The 17,789-nt window shown below is 43.3% G+C and overlaps 1 protein-coding gene across 1 annotated transcript in view; it reads right to left on the bottom strand.

Moving 5' to 3' along the window:
• astn2 (astrotactin 2) overlaps positions 1-17,789 on the bottom strand; it is a gene marked incomplete at both ends in the record, with an annotated part of 479,012 nt that overhangs the window by 321,955 nt on the left and 139,268 nt on the right. Inside the window, one exon of the mRNA XM_084159665.1 lies at positions 11,798-12,239. Coding sequence (XP_084015791.1) covers positions 11,798-12,239 — 442 coding nt within the window. The remainder of the gene's footprint in view (positions 1-11,797; positions 12,240-17,789) is intronic.

Genomic DNA, 17,789 nt, shown 5'->3' with positions numbered 1-17,789 from the left:
TGTGCCAAAATGATAGACATGAGAGAAAGCAAACCAGGCAATTTCTCTCTGATAAAAAATGAGGATAGAGAAAATATGTGTCTATCTTTGATATAAATGTTCTGGTTTGTTGTATGTGGAGATTGCAGTGGGTAGTGCAAAAGTTTATGACTTTCTACCCTGAAGGCATGGATATAAGACTAGAAACACATCCTTGTTTGTGACTTTTGTGCCAAATCCCCATTGATGTGAAACGTGAGTGCAACTCTCCTGTTGACATCAATGTACAGTGGGGAGAACAAGTATTTGATACACTGCCGATTTTGCAGGTTTTCCTACTTACAAAGCATGTAGAGGTCTGTAATTTGTATCATAGGTACACTTCAACTGTCAGAGATGGAATCTAAAACCAAAATCCAGAAAATCACATTGTATGATTTTTAAGTAATTAATTTGCATTTTATTTTATCAGAAAAGCAGAACTTAATATTTGGTACAGAAAACGTTGTTTGCAATTACAAAGATCCAGGTTTGCACACACTGCAGCAGGGATTTTGGCCCACTCCTCCATACAGACCTTCTCCAGATCCTTCAGGTTTCGGTCGCTGGGCAATACGGACTTTCAGCTCCCTCCAAAGATTTTCTATTGGGTTCAGGTCTGGAGACTGGCTAGGTCACTCCAGGACCTTGAGATGCTTCTTACGGAGCCACTCCTTAGTTGCCCTGGCTGTGTGTTTCGGGTCATTGTCATGCTGGAAGACCCAGCCACGACCCATCTTCAATGCTCTTACTGAGGGAAGGAGGTTGTTGGCCAAGATCTCGCGATACATGGCCCCATCCATCCTACCCTTAATATGGTGCAGTTGTCCTGTCCCCTTTGCAGAAAAGCATCCCCAAAGAATGATGTTTCCACCTCCATGCTTCACGGTTGGGATGGTGTTCTTGGGGTTGTACTCATCCTTCTTCTTCCTCCAAACACGGCGAGTGGAGTTTAGACCAAAAAGCTCTATTTTTGTCTCATCAGACCACATGACCTTCTCCCATTCCTCCTCTGGATCATCCAGATGGTCATTCGCAAACTTCAGACGGGCCTGGACATGCGCTGGCTTGAGCAGGGGGACCTCACGTGCGCTGCAGGATTTTAATCCTTGACGGCATAGTGTGGTACTAATGGTTTTCTTTGAGACTGTGGTCCCAGCTCTCTTCAGGTCATTGACCAGGTCCTGCCGTGTATTTCTGGGCTGATCCCTCACCTTCTTCATGATCATTGATGCCCCACGAGGTGAGATCTTGCATGGAGCCCCAGACCGAGGGTGATTGACCGTCATCTTGAACTTCTTCCATTTTCTAATAATTGCGCCAACAGTTGTTGCCTTCTCACCAAGCTGCTTGCCTATTGTCCTGTAGCCCATCCCAGCCTTGTGCAGGTCTACAATTGTATCCCTGATGTCCTTACACAGCTCTCTGGTCTTGGCCGTTGTGGAGAGGAGGGAGTCTGTTTGATTGAGTGTGTGGACAGGTGTCTTTTATACAGGTAACGAGTTCAAACAGGTGTAGTTAATACAGGTAATGAGTGGAGAACAGGAGGGCTTCTTAAATAAAAAATTTACAGGTCTGTGAGAGCCGGAATTCATACTGGTTGATAGGTGATCAAATACTTATGTCATGCAATAAAATGCAAATTAATTACTTAAAAATCAAACAATGTGATTTTCTAGATTTTTGTTTTAGATTCCGTCTCTCACAGTTGAAGTGTACATATGATAAAAAAATTACAGACCTCTACATGCTTTGTAAGTAGGAAAACCTGCAAAATCGGAAGTGTATCAAATACTTGTTCTCCCCACTGTATGATTTGTGGCAAATTTGTCTACAGTTTAAGAAGAAGATGATGCAAGATAGAAGACATCATTATGAGAATAGAAACCTGCGGACTGGGGGATGTTATGTTTTTCCTCTGTTTACTTGCTCTTCTATGAGATATCTCTCTCTCTCTCTCTCTCTCTCTCTCTCTCTCTCTCTCTCTCTCTCTCTCTCTCTCTCTCTCTCTCTCTCTCTCTCTCTCTCTCTCTCTCTCTCTCTCTCTCTCTGGGAGTTTTATGTTAATTTATTTACTTGTGTAAACTGTGGATGTGTGTGGATGCATGAAAGTGTGTGTGTGTACCTCTGTGAGTGCTTGTGTAACTATGTGTAATGCTCCTCACAGTTTCAGACATCATTTCAAAAGGGACCACCTGTGGAGATAATACAAGCCAGGGACGTTATTTCACTTGACAGGCAGCAAACGCATCAGACAGGGGCCAGCCAAGCTGCCATTAGCAGTGTTTGTGCAGTCCACTGAGCCTGGGTAACTGGCTCGTCAGGGAGTCCCTGTCCAAGTGGCCAGCGTTGCTCTGCAATGGGTGATTGTACATTGAGTGGGATATAAAGGGCAGGATGCTCTTTCCTGGCGTACAGTATACACCCTGCCACATATTCTTCTGAGCTCATCACCAAGCTCGGGACCCTGTGACTGAACAACTCCCTCTGCAACTGGATCCTGGACTTTCTGATTGGCCTCCCCCAGGTGGTGAGGGTAGGTAACAACACATCTCCCACTCTGACCGTCAACACGGGGGCCCTACAGGGGTGCGTGCTTAGTTCCCTCCTTTACTCCTTATTCACCCACGACTGTGTGGCCACGCAGAACTCCAACACCATCATCAAGTTTGCTGACTACACGATGTGGTAGGCCTGATCACCGACGGTGATGAGACAGCCTACAGGGAGGTCAGAGACCTGGCTGTGTGGTGCCAGGACAACAAACTCTCCCTCAACGTCAGCAAGACCAAAGAGCTGATCATGGACTACAGGAAACGGAGAGGCGAGCAGGCCCCCCATCCACATAGACAGGGCTGTAGTGGAGCGGGTCGAGAGCTACAACTTCCTCGGTTATTCACACCAGAACAGTTATGAAGGAGGCACGACAACGCCTCTTCCCCCTTAGGAGGTTGAAAATATTTGCCATGGCCCCTCATGTCCTCATAAAGTTCTACAACTACACCATTGAGAGCATATTGACTGGCTGCATCACCGCTTGGTATGGCAACTGCACCACTCTCGATCGCAAGGCACTAGTGGTACGGACGGTCCAGTACATTAATGGGGCTGATTTCCCTGCCATCCAGGACCTCTAGAACATTGTCAAAGACCCCAGCCACCCAAGCCATAGACTGTTCACTCTGCTACCGCACATCAAGCAGTACCGGAGCGCCAAGTCTGTGACCAAAAGGCTGCTGAACAGCTTCTATCTCCAAGCCATAAGACTGCTGAACAGTTAATGAAAGGGCTACCAGGACTATTTTTATACCCCCCTTACCTTGTCACAACACAACTGATTGGATCAAATGCATTAAGAAGGAAATAAATTCCACAAATCTTAAATTTTAAATCCACTTTTAAGAAGGCACACCTGTTAATTGAAATGTATTCCAGGTGACTACCTCATGAAGCTGGTTGAAATAATTCCAAGAGTGTGCAAAGCTGTCATCAAGGCAAAGGGTGGCTATTTGAAGAATCTCAAATATAAAATATATTTTGATTTGTTTAACACTTTTTTGGTTACTACATGATTCCATATGTGTTATTTCATAGTTTGATGTCTTCACTATTATTCTACAATGTAACAAATAGTAAAAATAAAGAAAAACCGTTGAATGAGTAGGTGTGTCCAAACTTTTGACTGGTACTGTACATATTACCTCAATTACCCCATACCCCTGCACATTGACTCAGTACTGCTACTCCCTGTGTATAGCTTCGCTATTGTTATTTATTGTGTTACTATTTTCTATTTTTATTTGCTAATTATCTTGCCTTTTAACTCTGGTAAGGGCATTGTTGAGAAAGTGCTTGTAAGTTTGCATTTCACGGTGAAGTCTACACCTGTTGTGTTCAGCACACGTGACAAATACAATTCTATTTGATTTGATCCTCTTCAGCACACACAGTCAATTATGAATTTTATGAATATTTTTCTTGGTGCAGAGCCTGTAGAGCTAACAACATGATTCAATACGAGTGGGAATGTAAATACACAAGAATAAAACAATTATAATTGAAAAGTGTTTTGCCAATGTCACAATAATTCACAGACCCAATAAACTGTGATCTTCTGGTTCTTATTTATGGTTATAAATTAATAATCTAATACAGTGTAGCCAAGCGGATGGCTTCAATTGCTGGTGACGTAACGTAAGTGGCGGAAACATCACAAGTACATTAAGAGCAAAGGGTGGTCCTCACTGCAGGGGTGACGAGATGGGTGCCAGCGGGGGCTGATGGTAATTGCGGTCCTGGAGGCTGTCACATGTGCTGTGAGGTCCCCGGCACGGTGCTGAGTTATGTGGTACCTGATTTATGGAACACCATTGCCCACCATGTGCCCAGTACACCAGGGCCCCGCTGAACAACCACATGACAGGCCTTGTTTGTTTGGAAGCCCTGTGTAAAGATTCAGCCACACATAGGAACCTGTGAGGCATGCGCCATAATGTCTCCAGATAGGGTTATTCAGTGGGCTGAGAATGAGGTAATCTGTCAGCTGAGACAGACAAATAAAGGAGTGCCTGGTATTTGGAAACCTTTGGGAGGCGCGCTGATAACAGGTAGAGTGAGTTAATCGGCTCTGCATTCAAAATATATGGCTTTGTAGGGGAGAGTGGGTGAAAGCATCCACATAAATGATTGTTGTAAATGGCTAATTATTAGAAATGCTTGGAGGCTTGTGTTATGGGAGAAGGATGCTTCAGTATTTAGGGCCAGGAGTTTTTCCTACCTTGTGACATGACCATATAAAACTCCAGGCCCCAGTTAAGGGCTATATCTAGGGCTTGGTGGTTTTCCTGCATAGGTCACGTTAGTCAGGAAAAACTCATGGCCCTACAAATAAATTATACACCCAAATCTAAACTAACTAGCACATATTCTATTCTGATATCCATTATGCACAGGATGACAAGGAGGAGACAACAAGTACCTTTCTCCCTATGAAGAGCCTTTGATGTAAATTAAAACCAGTGTCCCAGACCTCCCCTTAGTGGCCTGTGCCCTGTAGCTGCTCCCCTCATTGTTTGGTGACAATACCTTACAGCTAGTGATTAACATAAGGACATGTTTGTAAAAGCAGCCGATACCAGCATTCTTCCCTCTCTCCTCTCTTCCGTTGCTCTACCTCTCTCTCTCTCTCTCTCTCTCTCTCTCTCTCTCTCTCTCTCTCTCTCTCTCTCTCTCTCTCTCTCTCTCTCTCTCTCTTTCAGGGGAGTCAAGCTGAATTAACCTTCAACCTGTCTCCTTGTTGCACGATTTAATTCCATTTTTCTGCAGTTTATAAACGGGCCAAGCTTGAAGACCTTGTTTTATTTTACTGGCTGCGAATAGAGAAAATGGAGAATGAAGGGAAAATGGGGCGAGTGGCAAGGCTAATCTCTCAGAGAGCAGGTTTCAAGTGTCTGGAGTTTGTTTGTTTTTGGAACAAGAAGGTACTAGACAATGCAACAAGTGTTCATCTTTGTTCATAGGTAATTCTGCCAAAAAAGAAAGCAGAAAAAAATAACAAAATACACCCCTGTTGATTTCCACAGAGTATATAATGTCACAAACAAGGTCATGATGCAAATATCCCCAGCTTTGAATTAATTGAGGCGATTACTTATGCAAGCTTGCCGGCCGTATGGTGGATGTGTTTACGCGGAGCTGAACCTGTGCCAAGAGGATACACTTCATGATTTATTCAAGGCAAAGGCCCCTTCTGGATTGTCTGTATCACTTTGAGATATATACTGAGCATCATTAAGCAAAATCTGGTTGGTGATATTATACACTAAATAACCAAAAGTATGTGGACACCTGCTCATCGAACATCTCCTTCCAAAATAATGGGCATTAATATGGAGTTAGTCACCCCTTTGCTGCTATAACAGCCTCCACTCTACTGGTAAGGCTTTCAACTAGATGTGGGGACATCCTTCCATTCAGCCACAAGAGCATTAGTGATGTCAGGCACTGATGTTGGACGATTAGGCCTGGCTCGCAGTCGGCGTTCCAATTCATCCAAAAGGTGTTCGATGGGGTTGAGTTCAGGGCTCTGTGCAGGCCAGTCAAGTTCTTCCACACCGATCTCGACAAACCATTTCTGTATTGACCTCGCTTTGTGCATGGGGTCATTGTCATGCTGAAACAGGAAAGGGCCTTCCCCAAACTGTTGCCACAAAGTTGGAAGCACAGAATCGTCTAGAATGTAATTGTATGCTGTAACGTTAATATTTCCCTTCACTGGAACTAAGGGGCCTAGCCCGAACCATGAAAAACAGCCCCTGGCCATTATTCCTCCTCCACCAAACTTTACAGTTGACACTATGCATTGGGGCAGGTAGCGTTCTCCTGGCATCCGCCAAACCCAGATTCGTTCGTCAGACTGCCAGACGGTGAAGCGTGATTCATCACTCCAGAGAACGCGTTTCCACTGCTCCAGAGTCCAATGGTGGCGAGTTTTACACAACTCCACCCGATGCTTAGCATTGCATATGGTGATCTTAGGCTTGTGTGCAGCTGCTAGGCCACGGAAACCCATTTCATGAAGCTCACTACGAACAGATATTGTGCTGATGTTGCTTCCAGAGGCAGTTTGGAACTCGGTAGTGAATGTTGCAACCGAGGACAGATGATTTGTACGTGCTACGCACTTCAGCACTCAGCGGTCACGTTCTGTGAGCTTGTGAGCCCTACCACGTCGCGGTTGAGACGTTGTTTCTCCTAGACGTTTCCACTTCACAATAACAGCACTTACAGTTAACCGGGGCAGCTCTAGCAGGGCAGAAATTTTATGAACTGACTTGTTTGAAAGGTTCCATCCTATGACGGTGCCACGTTGAAAGTAACTGAGTTCTTCAGTAAGGCCTTTCTGCTGCCAATGTTTGTCCACTAATTTGAAGGAGTGTCCACATACTTTTGTTTATACAGTGCATTCGGAAAGTATTCAGACCCCATAATGACAAAGTGAAAACAGGTTTATAGAAATGTTTGCAAAACAAACAAAAAATCTGAAATCTCTTATTTACAGACACTTTTCTCTGAGACTCGAAATTGTGCTTGGGTGCATCCTGTTTCCATTGATCATCCTTGAGATGTTTCTACAACTTGATTGGAGTCCACCTGTGGTCAATTCAATTGATTGGACATTATTTGGAAAGGCACACACCTGTCTATATAAGGTCCCACAGTTGACAGTGCATGTCAGAGCAAAAACCAAGCCATGAGGTCGAAGGACTTGTCCGTAGAGCTCCGAGACAGGATTGTGTCAAGGCACATATCTGGGGAAGGGTAAATAAAAATGTCTGCAGCATTGTAGGTCCCCAAGAACACAGTGGCCTCCATCATTAAATGGAAGAAGTTTGGAACCACCAAGACTCTTCCTAGAGCTGGCCGCCCGGCCAAACTGAGCAATCGGGGCAGAAAGGGCCTTGGTCAGGGAGGTGACCAAGAACCCGATAGTCACTCTGACAGTGCTCCAGAGTTCCTCTGTGGAGATGGGAGAACCTTCCAGAAGGACAACCATCTCTGCAGCACTCCACCAATCAGGACTTTATGGTAGAGTGGCCAGACGGAAGCCGCTCCTCAGTAAAAGGCACATGACAGCCCGCTTGGAGTTTGCCAAAAGGCATCTAAAGGACTCTCAGACCATGAGAAACAAGATTCTCTGGTCTGATGAAACCAAGATTGAACTCTTTGGCCTGAATGCCAAGCATCACATCTGGAGGAAACCTGGCACCATCCCTACGGTGAAGCATGGTGGTGGCAGCATCATGCTGTGGGGATGTTTTTCAGCGGCAGGGACTGGGAGACTAGTCAGGATCGAGAGAAAGATGAATGGAGCAAAGTACAGAGAGATCCTTGATGAAACCCTGCTCTAGAGCGCTCACGACCTCGGACTGGGGCCAATGTTCACCTTCCAACAGGACAATGACCCTAAGCACACAGCCAAGACAACGCAGGAGTGGCTTCGGGACAAGTCTCTGAATGTCATTGAGTGGCCCAGCCAGAACCCGGACTTGAACCCGATCAAACATCACTGGAGAGACCTGAAAATAGCTGTGCAGCGACGCTCCCCATCCAACCTGAAAGAGCTTGAGAGTATCTGCAGAGAAGAATGGGAGAAACTCCCCAAATATATTTGTGCCAAGCTTGTTGCGTTATACACAAGAATACTCGAGGCTGTAATCGCTGCCAAAGGTGCTTCAACAAAGTACTGCGTAAAGGGTCTGAATACTTATGTAAATATTTGTTTTTTCTTAAATACATTTTCAAATAAGGCTGTAACGTAACAAAATGTGGAAAAAGTTAAGGGGTCTGAATACTTTCCGAATGCACTGTATAGTGTATCATAGTGTTATACTAGACCAAGGACATTCCAAAAGCTAACATTGCACTTTCAAAACACTTTCATGAGAGAAAATAAGCTCTTTTATAATTTGAATGTCAGCATATGCAATGATTTCTTCATACAACTAATATTTTTCTGTGATTCTTCATATCAGTACTTAAATTATTCAATCAAGCCAAACATTGAAGCCATTTGAAAACATGCTGCTGCTCTTTAAAATAAAGAAAAATCCAGGCACATTTTCAGTGGCATTACACTTGACCCTCTTATGTACAGCAATCTGGCCCTACTGCTGTTGGCTTGACAGAGAACGCCTCCCTCCATTGAAAACTTGGATCACTAAAGTGTTACCCTTTCCGCTACAGCTGAATAATGCAAGGTTCCTTTCCCAAAAGAAAATGTATCACATAAATAAACAACATTCAATTAAAGTATGGCTGTGTCCTGATCCCTGTTGTGGGTTCAGGAAGTGGAGTTTGGCTACATTGCTTTTTGCTGAATGATAAATACAAGTAGAGACAGGAGGGCAGCCCCAGGAAACAAGATGTTAAACTTTGCCATGCATAATTTAACATGACATGAATAGCGTTCAGACTAAAAAGCCACCGTTGCAATCTGCCATCCCTCCATTATTATAGCTAAACTTTTCTGAGGTGCAGTTTGGGGTTCAACGCAGATAGTGTCATCTATGGCTATTAGAGTGACCTGCAGTCACATTTAATCCACAACCAGAATTAACTGCGGATACTTTTAGGCTTTTTTTCAGATGACACTCAGATGACACAATTTCCTCATCTATTTTCTACACTTTATTCTATAAAAAAAACTATGGATTACATATTCACCCAGGATACATTTTCTAACATGGCATTTACCAAGAGGATGGAGATGGAGTTTTAAAGGAAAACACATATTACTTTTGGTAGATTTCTACTTTTTGAGGTAATCCTATCTGAGTCATAAAATAGTAACAGTGATTAGGCAAAATCTGTTGTGTGTAGAATAGTTTAAGTGTAACATACAGTGCCCCTACCCCCCATCGGGGCATGGACTCTACAAGGTGTCGAAAGAGTTCCACAGATATGCTGGCCCATGTTGACTCCAATGCTTCCCACAGTTGTGTCAACTTGGACGGCTGGATGTCCTTTGGGTGGTGGACCACTCTTGATACACAAGGGGAACTGTGAAAAACCCTGCAGCGTTGCAGTTCTTGACACAAACCAGTGCAACTGGCACCTACTACCATTACACGTTCAAAGGTACTTAAATCTTTTGTCTTGCCCATTCACCCTCTGAATGGCACTCATACACAATCCATGTCTCGAGGCTTAAAAATCTCCTCCCCTTCATACATTTACATTTTACCAGACTCTCTTATCCTGAGCGACTTATAGTAGTGAGTGCATACATTTTCATCCGTACTGGTCCCCCGTAGGCATCAAACCCACAACCCTGTGCCATCTTCTACCAACTGAGCCACACAGGACATTACACTGATTGAAGTGGATTTAACAAGTGACATCAATAAGGGATTATAGCTTTCACCTGGATTCACCTGGTCAGTCTATGTCATGGAAAGAGCAGGTGTCCTTAATGTCTTGTACACTCAGTGTATACTGGCACCCTTGCACTTTAAAAAAAATACTCCTTATTTCTTCTAAAATAAGTAGAAATTGAAAAAAAATATTTTTTCGATTTTCAACATTGCTGGACAAATGTTTCTGGTTTTTATCTTAAGTTTTAAAAAATGATGTAGAGAAGAAAAACAAATGGCATGGACAAAATATAGCAACCAGGAGCTAATAGTTGGTTTCACAGACTTTTGGCCAAGATAACAAACACTTTTTGTAGCCATCAATGAGCTTGCTGCACATTTCTACTGGAAGTTGGCCCACTCTTCAGCTACAAACTGCTCCAAATGTACAATGTTTGAGGGGGACCCTCAACCAACTATTGTTTTCAGATCTCGCCATAGGTTTTCGATGGGATTCAGATTTGGACTCAATGCTGGCCACTCCAGAACAGTCTAGCGTTTCTTCATGAAACAATTCCTGGATGCTTTTTGATGTGTTTGGGGTTGTTGTCCTGCTGGAAGACCTAAAACCTTTGACAGAGACCCAGCAGGTTGATGTTTATTGTCATGAATCTTGCACTGGAGGCATAACTGACCGATTTCCGCTAGATGGGCCAGCTGCAAAGTCAAAATTGATTTTTTTTGTTTGTTGCTTTTTGGTCTTAATTTAATGATAAAGTTAGGCATTGGGTTTAGCAGTGTGGTTAAGATTACAGTCAAGGTTAGGGTGAGGTTTAAAATCAGATTTTATGACTTTGTGGCTGTCCCAGCTAGTGACCACTCAGCAGAGCTGCCTCCAGGACAAGATTCATGTCAATAAATGCCAACCTGCCTCCAAAAACCTTGATAATCTGATGATTTCATGATGCCTTACACATGTTCAAGGCCACCAGTACCAGAGGCAGCAAAGCAACTTCACAGCATTCTCAAACCTCCCCCATGTGTTATTTTCTTTAAATGCTTAATTTGGTCATTGGTAAACATAGGAAGACCCCACTGCTGAAAGATACACAAGAAACTTTGATTCAACTTAGTTTGCTAAAACCCACCTAAACAATATTACATTGTGGGGGAAATGTTCTGTGGATCAATGAAAGAGCTCTTGGGAATATAAATCAGGTCTAATGTTTACCAACAACTAAATGAAGCCTTCAAAGAAAATAACACCCTCCCTACAATTAAACGGGGGAGGTTCTATAATGGGCCTTGAACGTGTGCAAGACATCATTTATCAGCAGATTATCAAGGTGTTTTGGAGTCAAATGTTCAACCCAGTGTCCAAAAACTGGGTCTCCGTTGAAGGTTGTGGGTCTTCCATTGACCCAAAACACATAAAAAAACACCAAGGAATGGTTCAAGAAGAAACGCTAGACTGCTCGAGTGGCAACTATTGAGTCCAGATCTGAATCTCATCAAAAAAATATGACGAGATCTATAATAATAATAATAATAATAATAATAATAATAATAATAATAATACATATATTCTTGAAACAGCAGTTGGTGGGGGGCAACCCTCAAATATTGCAAAATTGGAGCAGTTTGCAGGTGAAGTGTGGGACAAACTTCTAGTTGAAAGTTGCAGCAAGCGTTTGATGGCTACAAGAAGTGCCTGTCAGCAATTACTTTGGACAAAGGCTGTGCAACCAAGTAAAGGAATGAATAGGGATTTCATAGGTGGAGGATTTGTCACCAAAAGTGGTGCTTTTCAATTAAAATATTTAACAGAAATGTATGATATTCTCATTGTCTCAACAATGCTGTGACTTTTCTCTAGTCTAGTTAGTGGACTACAGTGGACTGTCACATACTAAATTGGTGCCCACCTCTTTTATCCAGACTGTGTTGGAGGGTGTCTTTCCCCTTCCTCAGGCTGTCAGTGTGCTGGTTGTGGGTATGTGTCCCTTGGCTGGGACCATACTCCTCCAGGCCCTGGACTTTCCCATCGCTCAGCTGGTTGTGGACCTGGTTGGGTGTGGAGGTGTGTGTGTGACCCATCTGATCGTCCTCATCACAGTCGTAGTCATCCAGGATTGGGGTCTCCCGGATGGGCATGCCAATGACAGAGCTGTGCTGTAGCTGGCGGGACCCCCGGAAGCTGTCCCTACCCTGGGGCCCAAGCAGCACAGAGGGGATGTAGTGGATCTCATGGGTGGCCTCAGTGCTGGCACTCTTCTGGGGGACGCGCCGACGCTTGCACCAGCGGTGACGGGTGTACAGCACCAGGGTGAAGAGGAGGATGAGCAGGAGGAGAGCGATCAGGCCTCCCTGGAAGAAAGAGGGAGAGAGAGAGAGTGAGACACAGACATAAACACATAAAGTCGTGGTCAAAAGTTTTGAGAATTACACAAGTATTGGTCTTCACAAGTTTGCTGATTCAGTGTTTTTAGATATTTTTGTCAGATGTTACTATGATATACTGAAGTATAATTACAAGCATTCCATAAGTGTCAAAGGCTTTTATTGATAATTACATTAAGTTTATGCAAAGAGTCAATATTTGCAGTGTTGACCCTTCTTTTTCAAGACCTCTGCAATCCGATCTGACATGCTGTCAATTAACTTCTGGGCCACATCCTGACTGATGGCAGCCCATTCTTACATAATCAATGCTTGGAGTTTGTCAGAATTTGTGGGTTTTTGTTTGTCCACCCGCCTCTTGAGGATTGACCACAAGTTCTCAATGGGATTAAGGTCTGGGGAGTTTCCTGGCCATGGACCCAAAATGTTAATGTTTTGTTCCACGAGCCACTTAGTTATCACTTTTGCCTTATGGCAAGGTGCTCCATCATGCTGGAAAAGCATTGGTCATCTCAAACTGTTCTTGGATGGTTGGGAGAAGTTGCTCTCGGAGGATGTGTTGGTACCATTCTTTATTCATGGCTGTGTTCTTAGGCAAAATTGTGAGTGAGCCCACTCCCTTGGCTGAGAAGCAACCCCACACATGAATGGTCTCAGGATGCTTTACTGTTGGCATGACACAGGACTGATGGTAGCGCTCACCTTGTCTTCTCCGGACAAGCTTTTTTCCGGATGCCCCAAACAATCGGAAAGGGGATTCATCAGAGAAAATGACTTTACCCCAGTCCTCAGCAGTCCAATCCCTGAACCTTTTGCAGAATATCAGTCTGTCCCTGATTTTCTTCCTGGAGAGAAGTGTCTTCCTCGCTGCCCTTCTTGACACCAGGCCATCCTCCAAAAGTCTTCGCCTCACTGTGCGTGCAGATGCACTCACACCTGCCTTCTGCCATTCCTGAGCAAGCTCTGCACTGGTGGTGCCCCGATCCCGCAGCTGAATCAACTTTAGGAGACGGTCCTGGCGCTTGCTGGACTTTCTTGGGCGCCCTGAAGCCTTGTTCACAACAATTGAACCTCTCTCCTTGAAGTTGTTGATGATCCGATAAATGGTTGATTTAGGTGCAATCTTACTAGCAGCAATATCCTTGCCTGTGCAAAGCAATGATGACGGTACATGTTTCCTTGCAGGTAACCATGGTTAACAGAGGAAGAACAATGATTTTAAGCACCACCCTCCTTTTAAAGGTTCCAGTCTGTTATTCTAACTCAATCAGCAAGACAGAGGGATCTCCAGCCTTGTCCTCATCAACACTCTCACCCGTGTTAACGAGAGAATCAATGACATGATGTCAGCTGGTCCTTTTGTGACAGGGCTGAAATGCAGTGGAAATGTTTTTTGGGGATTAAGTTCATTTTCATGGCAAAGAGGGACTTTGCAATTAATTGCAATTCATCTGAACACTCTTCATAACATTCTGGAGTATATGCAAATTACCATCATAAAAACTGAGGCAGCAGACTTTGTGAAAAGTAATATTTGTGTCATTCTCAAAACTTTTGACCACGACTGTATACAAGCACACAGACACTTACAGAAACACACAAAAATATCAATTGATAAAAAGCCAGTATGTTTAGAATAAAAAATAAATAAAAAAGGTATAATCTTCGTAAATGATATCATAGGTAGGACTGGTGGAGTTATGTAGCACATGCAGCTAACAAAAACATATGGAAATGTCTGTTCTACCCAAAATGACAACCAAATAATTGCAGCATTACCGCAAAAATGGAAGAGGAAAGTGGAAGCGGGAAAAAGTAAGGAACTTGTCTGTCGGCCCTGCATTAAAGAACATAATTGGTTAAAGAAAATTGTGATAAATAAAAAAGTATACCAGTTTCATTTAAGGACCAAAGGATTGACAGCCGTCCCATATAAATTGCAAAATAGTTGGGAAGAGATTTTTGACGTACCGATTCCATGGCATAGTGTTTATGAACTGATACGCAAAATGACGCCGGATTCAAAACATATAATATTTTAATTTAAATTATTATACAAAATTCTTGCTACCAATAGAATGTTATTTATATGGGAGATACAATCTTCCCAGTTCTGCAGATTTTGCTATGAAGAGACAGAATCATTAGATCATTTGTTTTGGTACTGTCCATTTGTAGCTTGTTTTTGGTCACATGTTCAGGAATGGCTGAAGGATTGCAATATTTACCTGGAGCTAACCCTGCAGATAGCACTACTGGGTGATCTGAAAAGTGTATGTATGCATATGTATATGTATGTATTTGATAGAAGAAAAAAACATGGGGATTGGAAGTGATGCAGACAATTACATTGATGGAAGTTACAATCTATATGCAATATTAAAGCTGATCTACCTCCCAAAATTGTTTTAAAATAAATACAAATATTAAAAAAAAACACACACAGCACTGACACCGAGCCAAGCAGTGGTTTTAACATGCCAGTGTTCTAGTAAGAGTGAGTCAGTGCCACAGCCCTAGGGTTTACACATGCCAATGCGATAAGGTTGTTAGCCTAACTCGCCCCATCTCCATTTCCAAGCCATAGCATTCCCCTCAAAGCCTGCTCATGCAAATTCACTGTGACACATCCATTGCTCCATGGTTTGTACCATTTCATGCCTTCACAGACACATCAAAGACTCTCTGGCAGCCAAGCTGAGAGTGAATAGCAAACTTAATCCATACACATACAGTCACTGTGTATGAGCCATAGAATGATAGAGCTGACATATTCCAAGATTAACTGACAATTCTTCACCGTAGTGGTCAACGGAAAGAACCCGGTGAGAATCTGAAAAATCGTGACGACCTTAAGTCCATCCATCCTCTACTGCAGCCAGACACCATAAAGCACAGTCACGGTATTTTGACGCTACACCCTGCACGCCATTCCCTGTGCCTACTGTATGATACAGTATATAAGAGCAGAGAGGGTTATTCATCACAACATTAAAAATTCTATCTTCATGAGGAAAAACAAACCCCTCTCAAATGATAACTAATGCACTGCTGGGTGGCCATAAATCACACCATGGAGAGGTGGATAAAATTGGAAACATAGGAAATAATAGACACAAAAGTTAGTAAGCAAAGAATGATGATCGTAGCTGTAAATGAAAAGATCTGGGCCAATAATTATTATTGACTATTAAAATGTAAAATTAGTCTGGTATGAAAAGTTATCGTTTAGCATTGTCTTCCATTATAACAACGGCCATGTAAATTCACAATGTATCCATGAGGGAGATGTGGTTTTCATTCATCGTAAGACCCTACAAATCCCTGATGTTTTAGTCTGAAGTCATTCCACAGGGAGGAGAAAGGCTGAGAGCCCGAGGATTCAAATCCCTCTCAATCTCTCTCTTTTTTTGTCAATGTCTTTCTCTCCCTCCCTTCATCACTCACTTTTGCGCTCCCTTCAGCTTTATTTTCCTCAAGCCATCTGCATTACATCTCTCTCTTTCTCCCTCTCTCTCTCCCCCTCCCCCTCTCCCTCCCTCACAGATTACCACCTACTCATATGGTGCATTACTGGCCACAAACTCAAGGCTTACAGCACGGCATTTTTCAACATCCTTTAGAACCAATTAAGAATAAATAAATTAACAAATTACATAGAGTTAAAACCATCTGGCAGAAATGAATATGTAACCAAGTCGCTACTTCAAAACTGAGCCACAATGCATACATCCTTTTTTTTCTCAGTGGCTATCATCGACATGCTGAAAGCCATTATCCATGTATTCAATAGTGAATAGGGATGAGTGGATCAAAACGATGTGTAGCATCAAAGTGTTGTACAACTGACATCAGATTACCCATCTCATTATGCTCTGCTGAAGAGGCTCTGAAACTAAAGACAGCTCTTGCCAGTGAGTTTCATCTGAAGAACCACTGTAGGTCCCTTATCAATCTACATCAACCAGTGGATACTTTGCCAGTTTTGTAAATCATTCTGCCTCATCTGTTATTCCATTATAAAGCATAATAAGCCGTACCCCAGGGATAAACTGCAGGGCAAAAACAACAACACACTAGGCCAACCCATTGTGCACCTGTTCAGTTCTGTAACCACCATCTGGGCACAGGGGAAGCAGCTCCCTCCCTGGCAGGCACACTGAGAAACTAGAGAGCTGTAGTGCATTTATCTTCAGGAAACTCATAGAACTAACATTGCATCCACACTGTATGCAAATATCCATGCATCGGTCTACATACTAACACATTCATTCATCACATGCACACATGCGTGCACATATGGTCATGCACACACACGCACACACACACAAACATCTGCTTCCTTTCCGTGCCTGGAGGGAATGCAATGCCAATCCAGATATGTATTTGATTTAGAGTGGAGACTGTGTGTACCTCTCTAGTCAGAAAGGGTGTTAACAGTGCTGTATCACAACTAGTGGATGCTCTCAAAAGCCTGTATCTGGGTGAGTAAACTGTTGTAGCCTATATCAGATGAAACCTCAGTGGAGTAGACCTGAGGGCTTGCTTCACCCTCTCTTTCTCTCGCATTCCCTCTCTTTCTCTATCTCCCTCATCCCCCTCTTCCCCAGAATGGAGTTAAAGTGCCATGTGTCCAGGCAGCTGCTATCTACTCTCCCCATCCAACTGCAACTCCCAGAGCCAAGGGATGGAAGACTGACTTGGCTCACTTTGTTCTATGCCCACAGGGGAACCTTTCCCATCAGCCACAGCCATTCAGGAGGTGATGTCACCAGGAGAGGGGTCTCAATCAGGTAGTGTGGCCAGAGGAAACGATGAGGGGAAAAGAGCAGCATGTGCTGGAATCTTAGAGCCTACTGTAGTCAAAGACCTGTCCCATGTGACCTTTTCAATACAGCTTGGTGAGTGAGAAGGATATAGTTATGAATTGTAAATTGTGATTCAGAAAAAGTACTAATGCAGAAAGTGTACTATGCATGTGGTAAGTTAACTGTACATTCAACCAAAACAAAGAAAGCTAATTGCTAAATAAACAAATAATAGACCGCCCACATAAAAAATATATTCCAAGATAATTAAAAAATGTAATATAGAAAGTCCACAACCTGAGCCATGAAATCACCAGGGAAATTACATTGACCCTCGGTGTCCCTACTTAATCATGAAATCTGATTAAACTCTGATTGAAAACTGAATGGAAAATCTCCAATCAGTTTTATCAGAAAATAACAGGTCGACCTCCACATTCTGTTCCTCTCCGCAGTATGGCTACAGAAAGGCAGGCATATTGATTGGCTTTGTCTGAGTTCCATCTCTCAGTCCCATCACTGCCCACCCATGAGCCCCCATCACCTCCCCATACTTCCCCCATGCTTCTCCATGCAGCCCCTCTTGGCCCTGACTCTGATCCCATGGTAGGGGGAGAGATTTGTGGGTAGATTTGGCTGTCTCTGACCCTCGCCCTCCTGAATGAAGGAAAGCAAAGGCTAGCTTTTTCAAACAGAAATTTGCATCCTG

The sequence above is a fragment of the Coregonus lavaretus genome (genome assembly GCF_964263955.1).
Source record: "Coregonus lavaretus genome assembly, chromosome: 4".
Lineage (NCBI taxonomy): Eukaryota > Metazoa > Chordata > Actinopteri > Salmoniformes > Salmonidae > Coregonus > Coregonus lavaretus.
The sequence above is the reverse complement of the archived record's forward strand: the minus strand, read 5'-3'. Positions and strand labels throughout refer to the sequence as shown.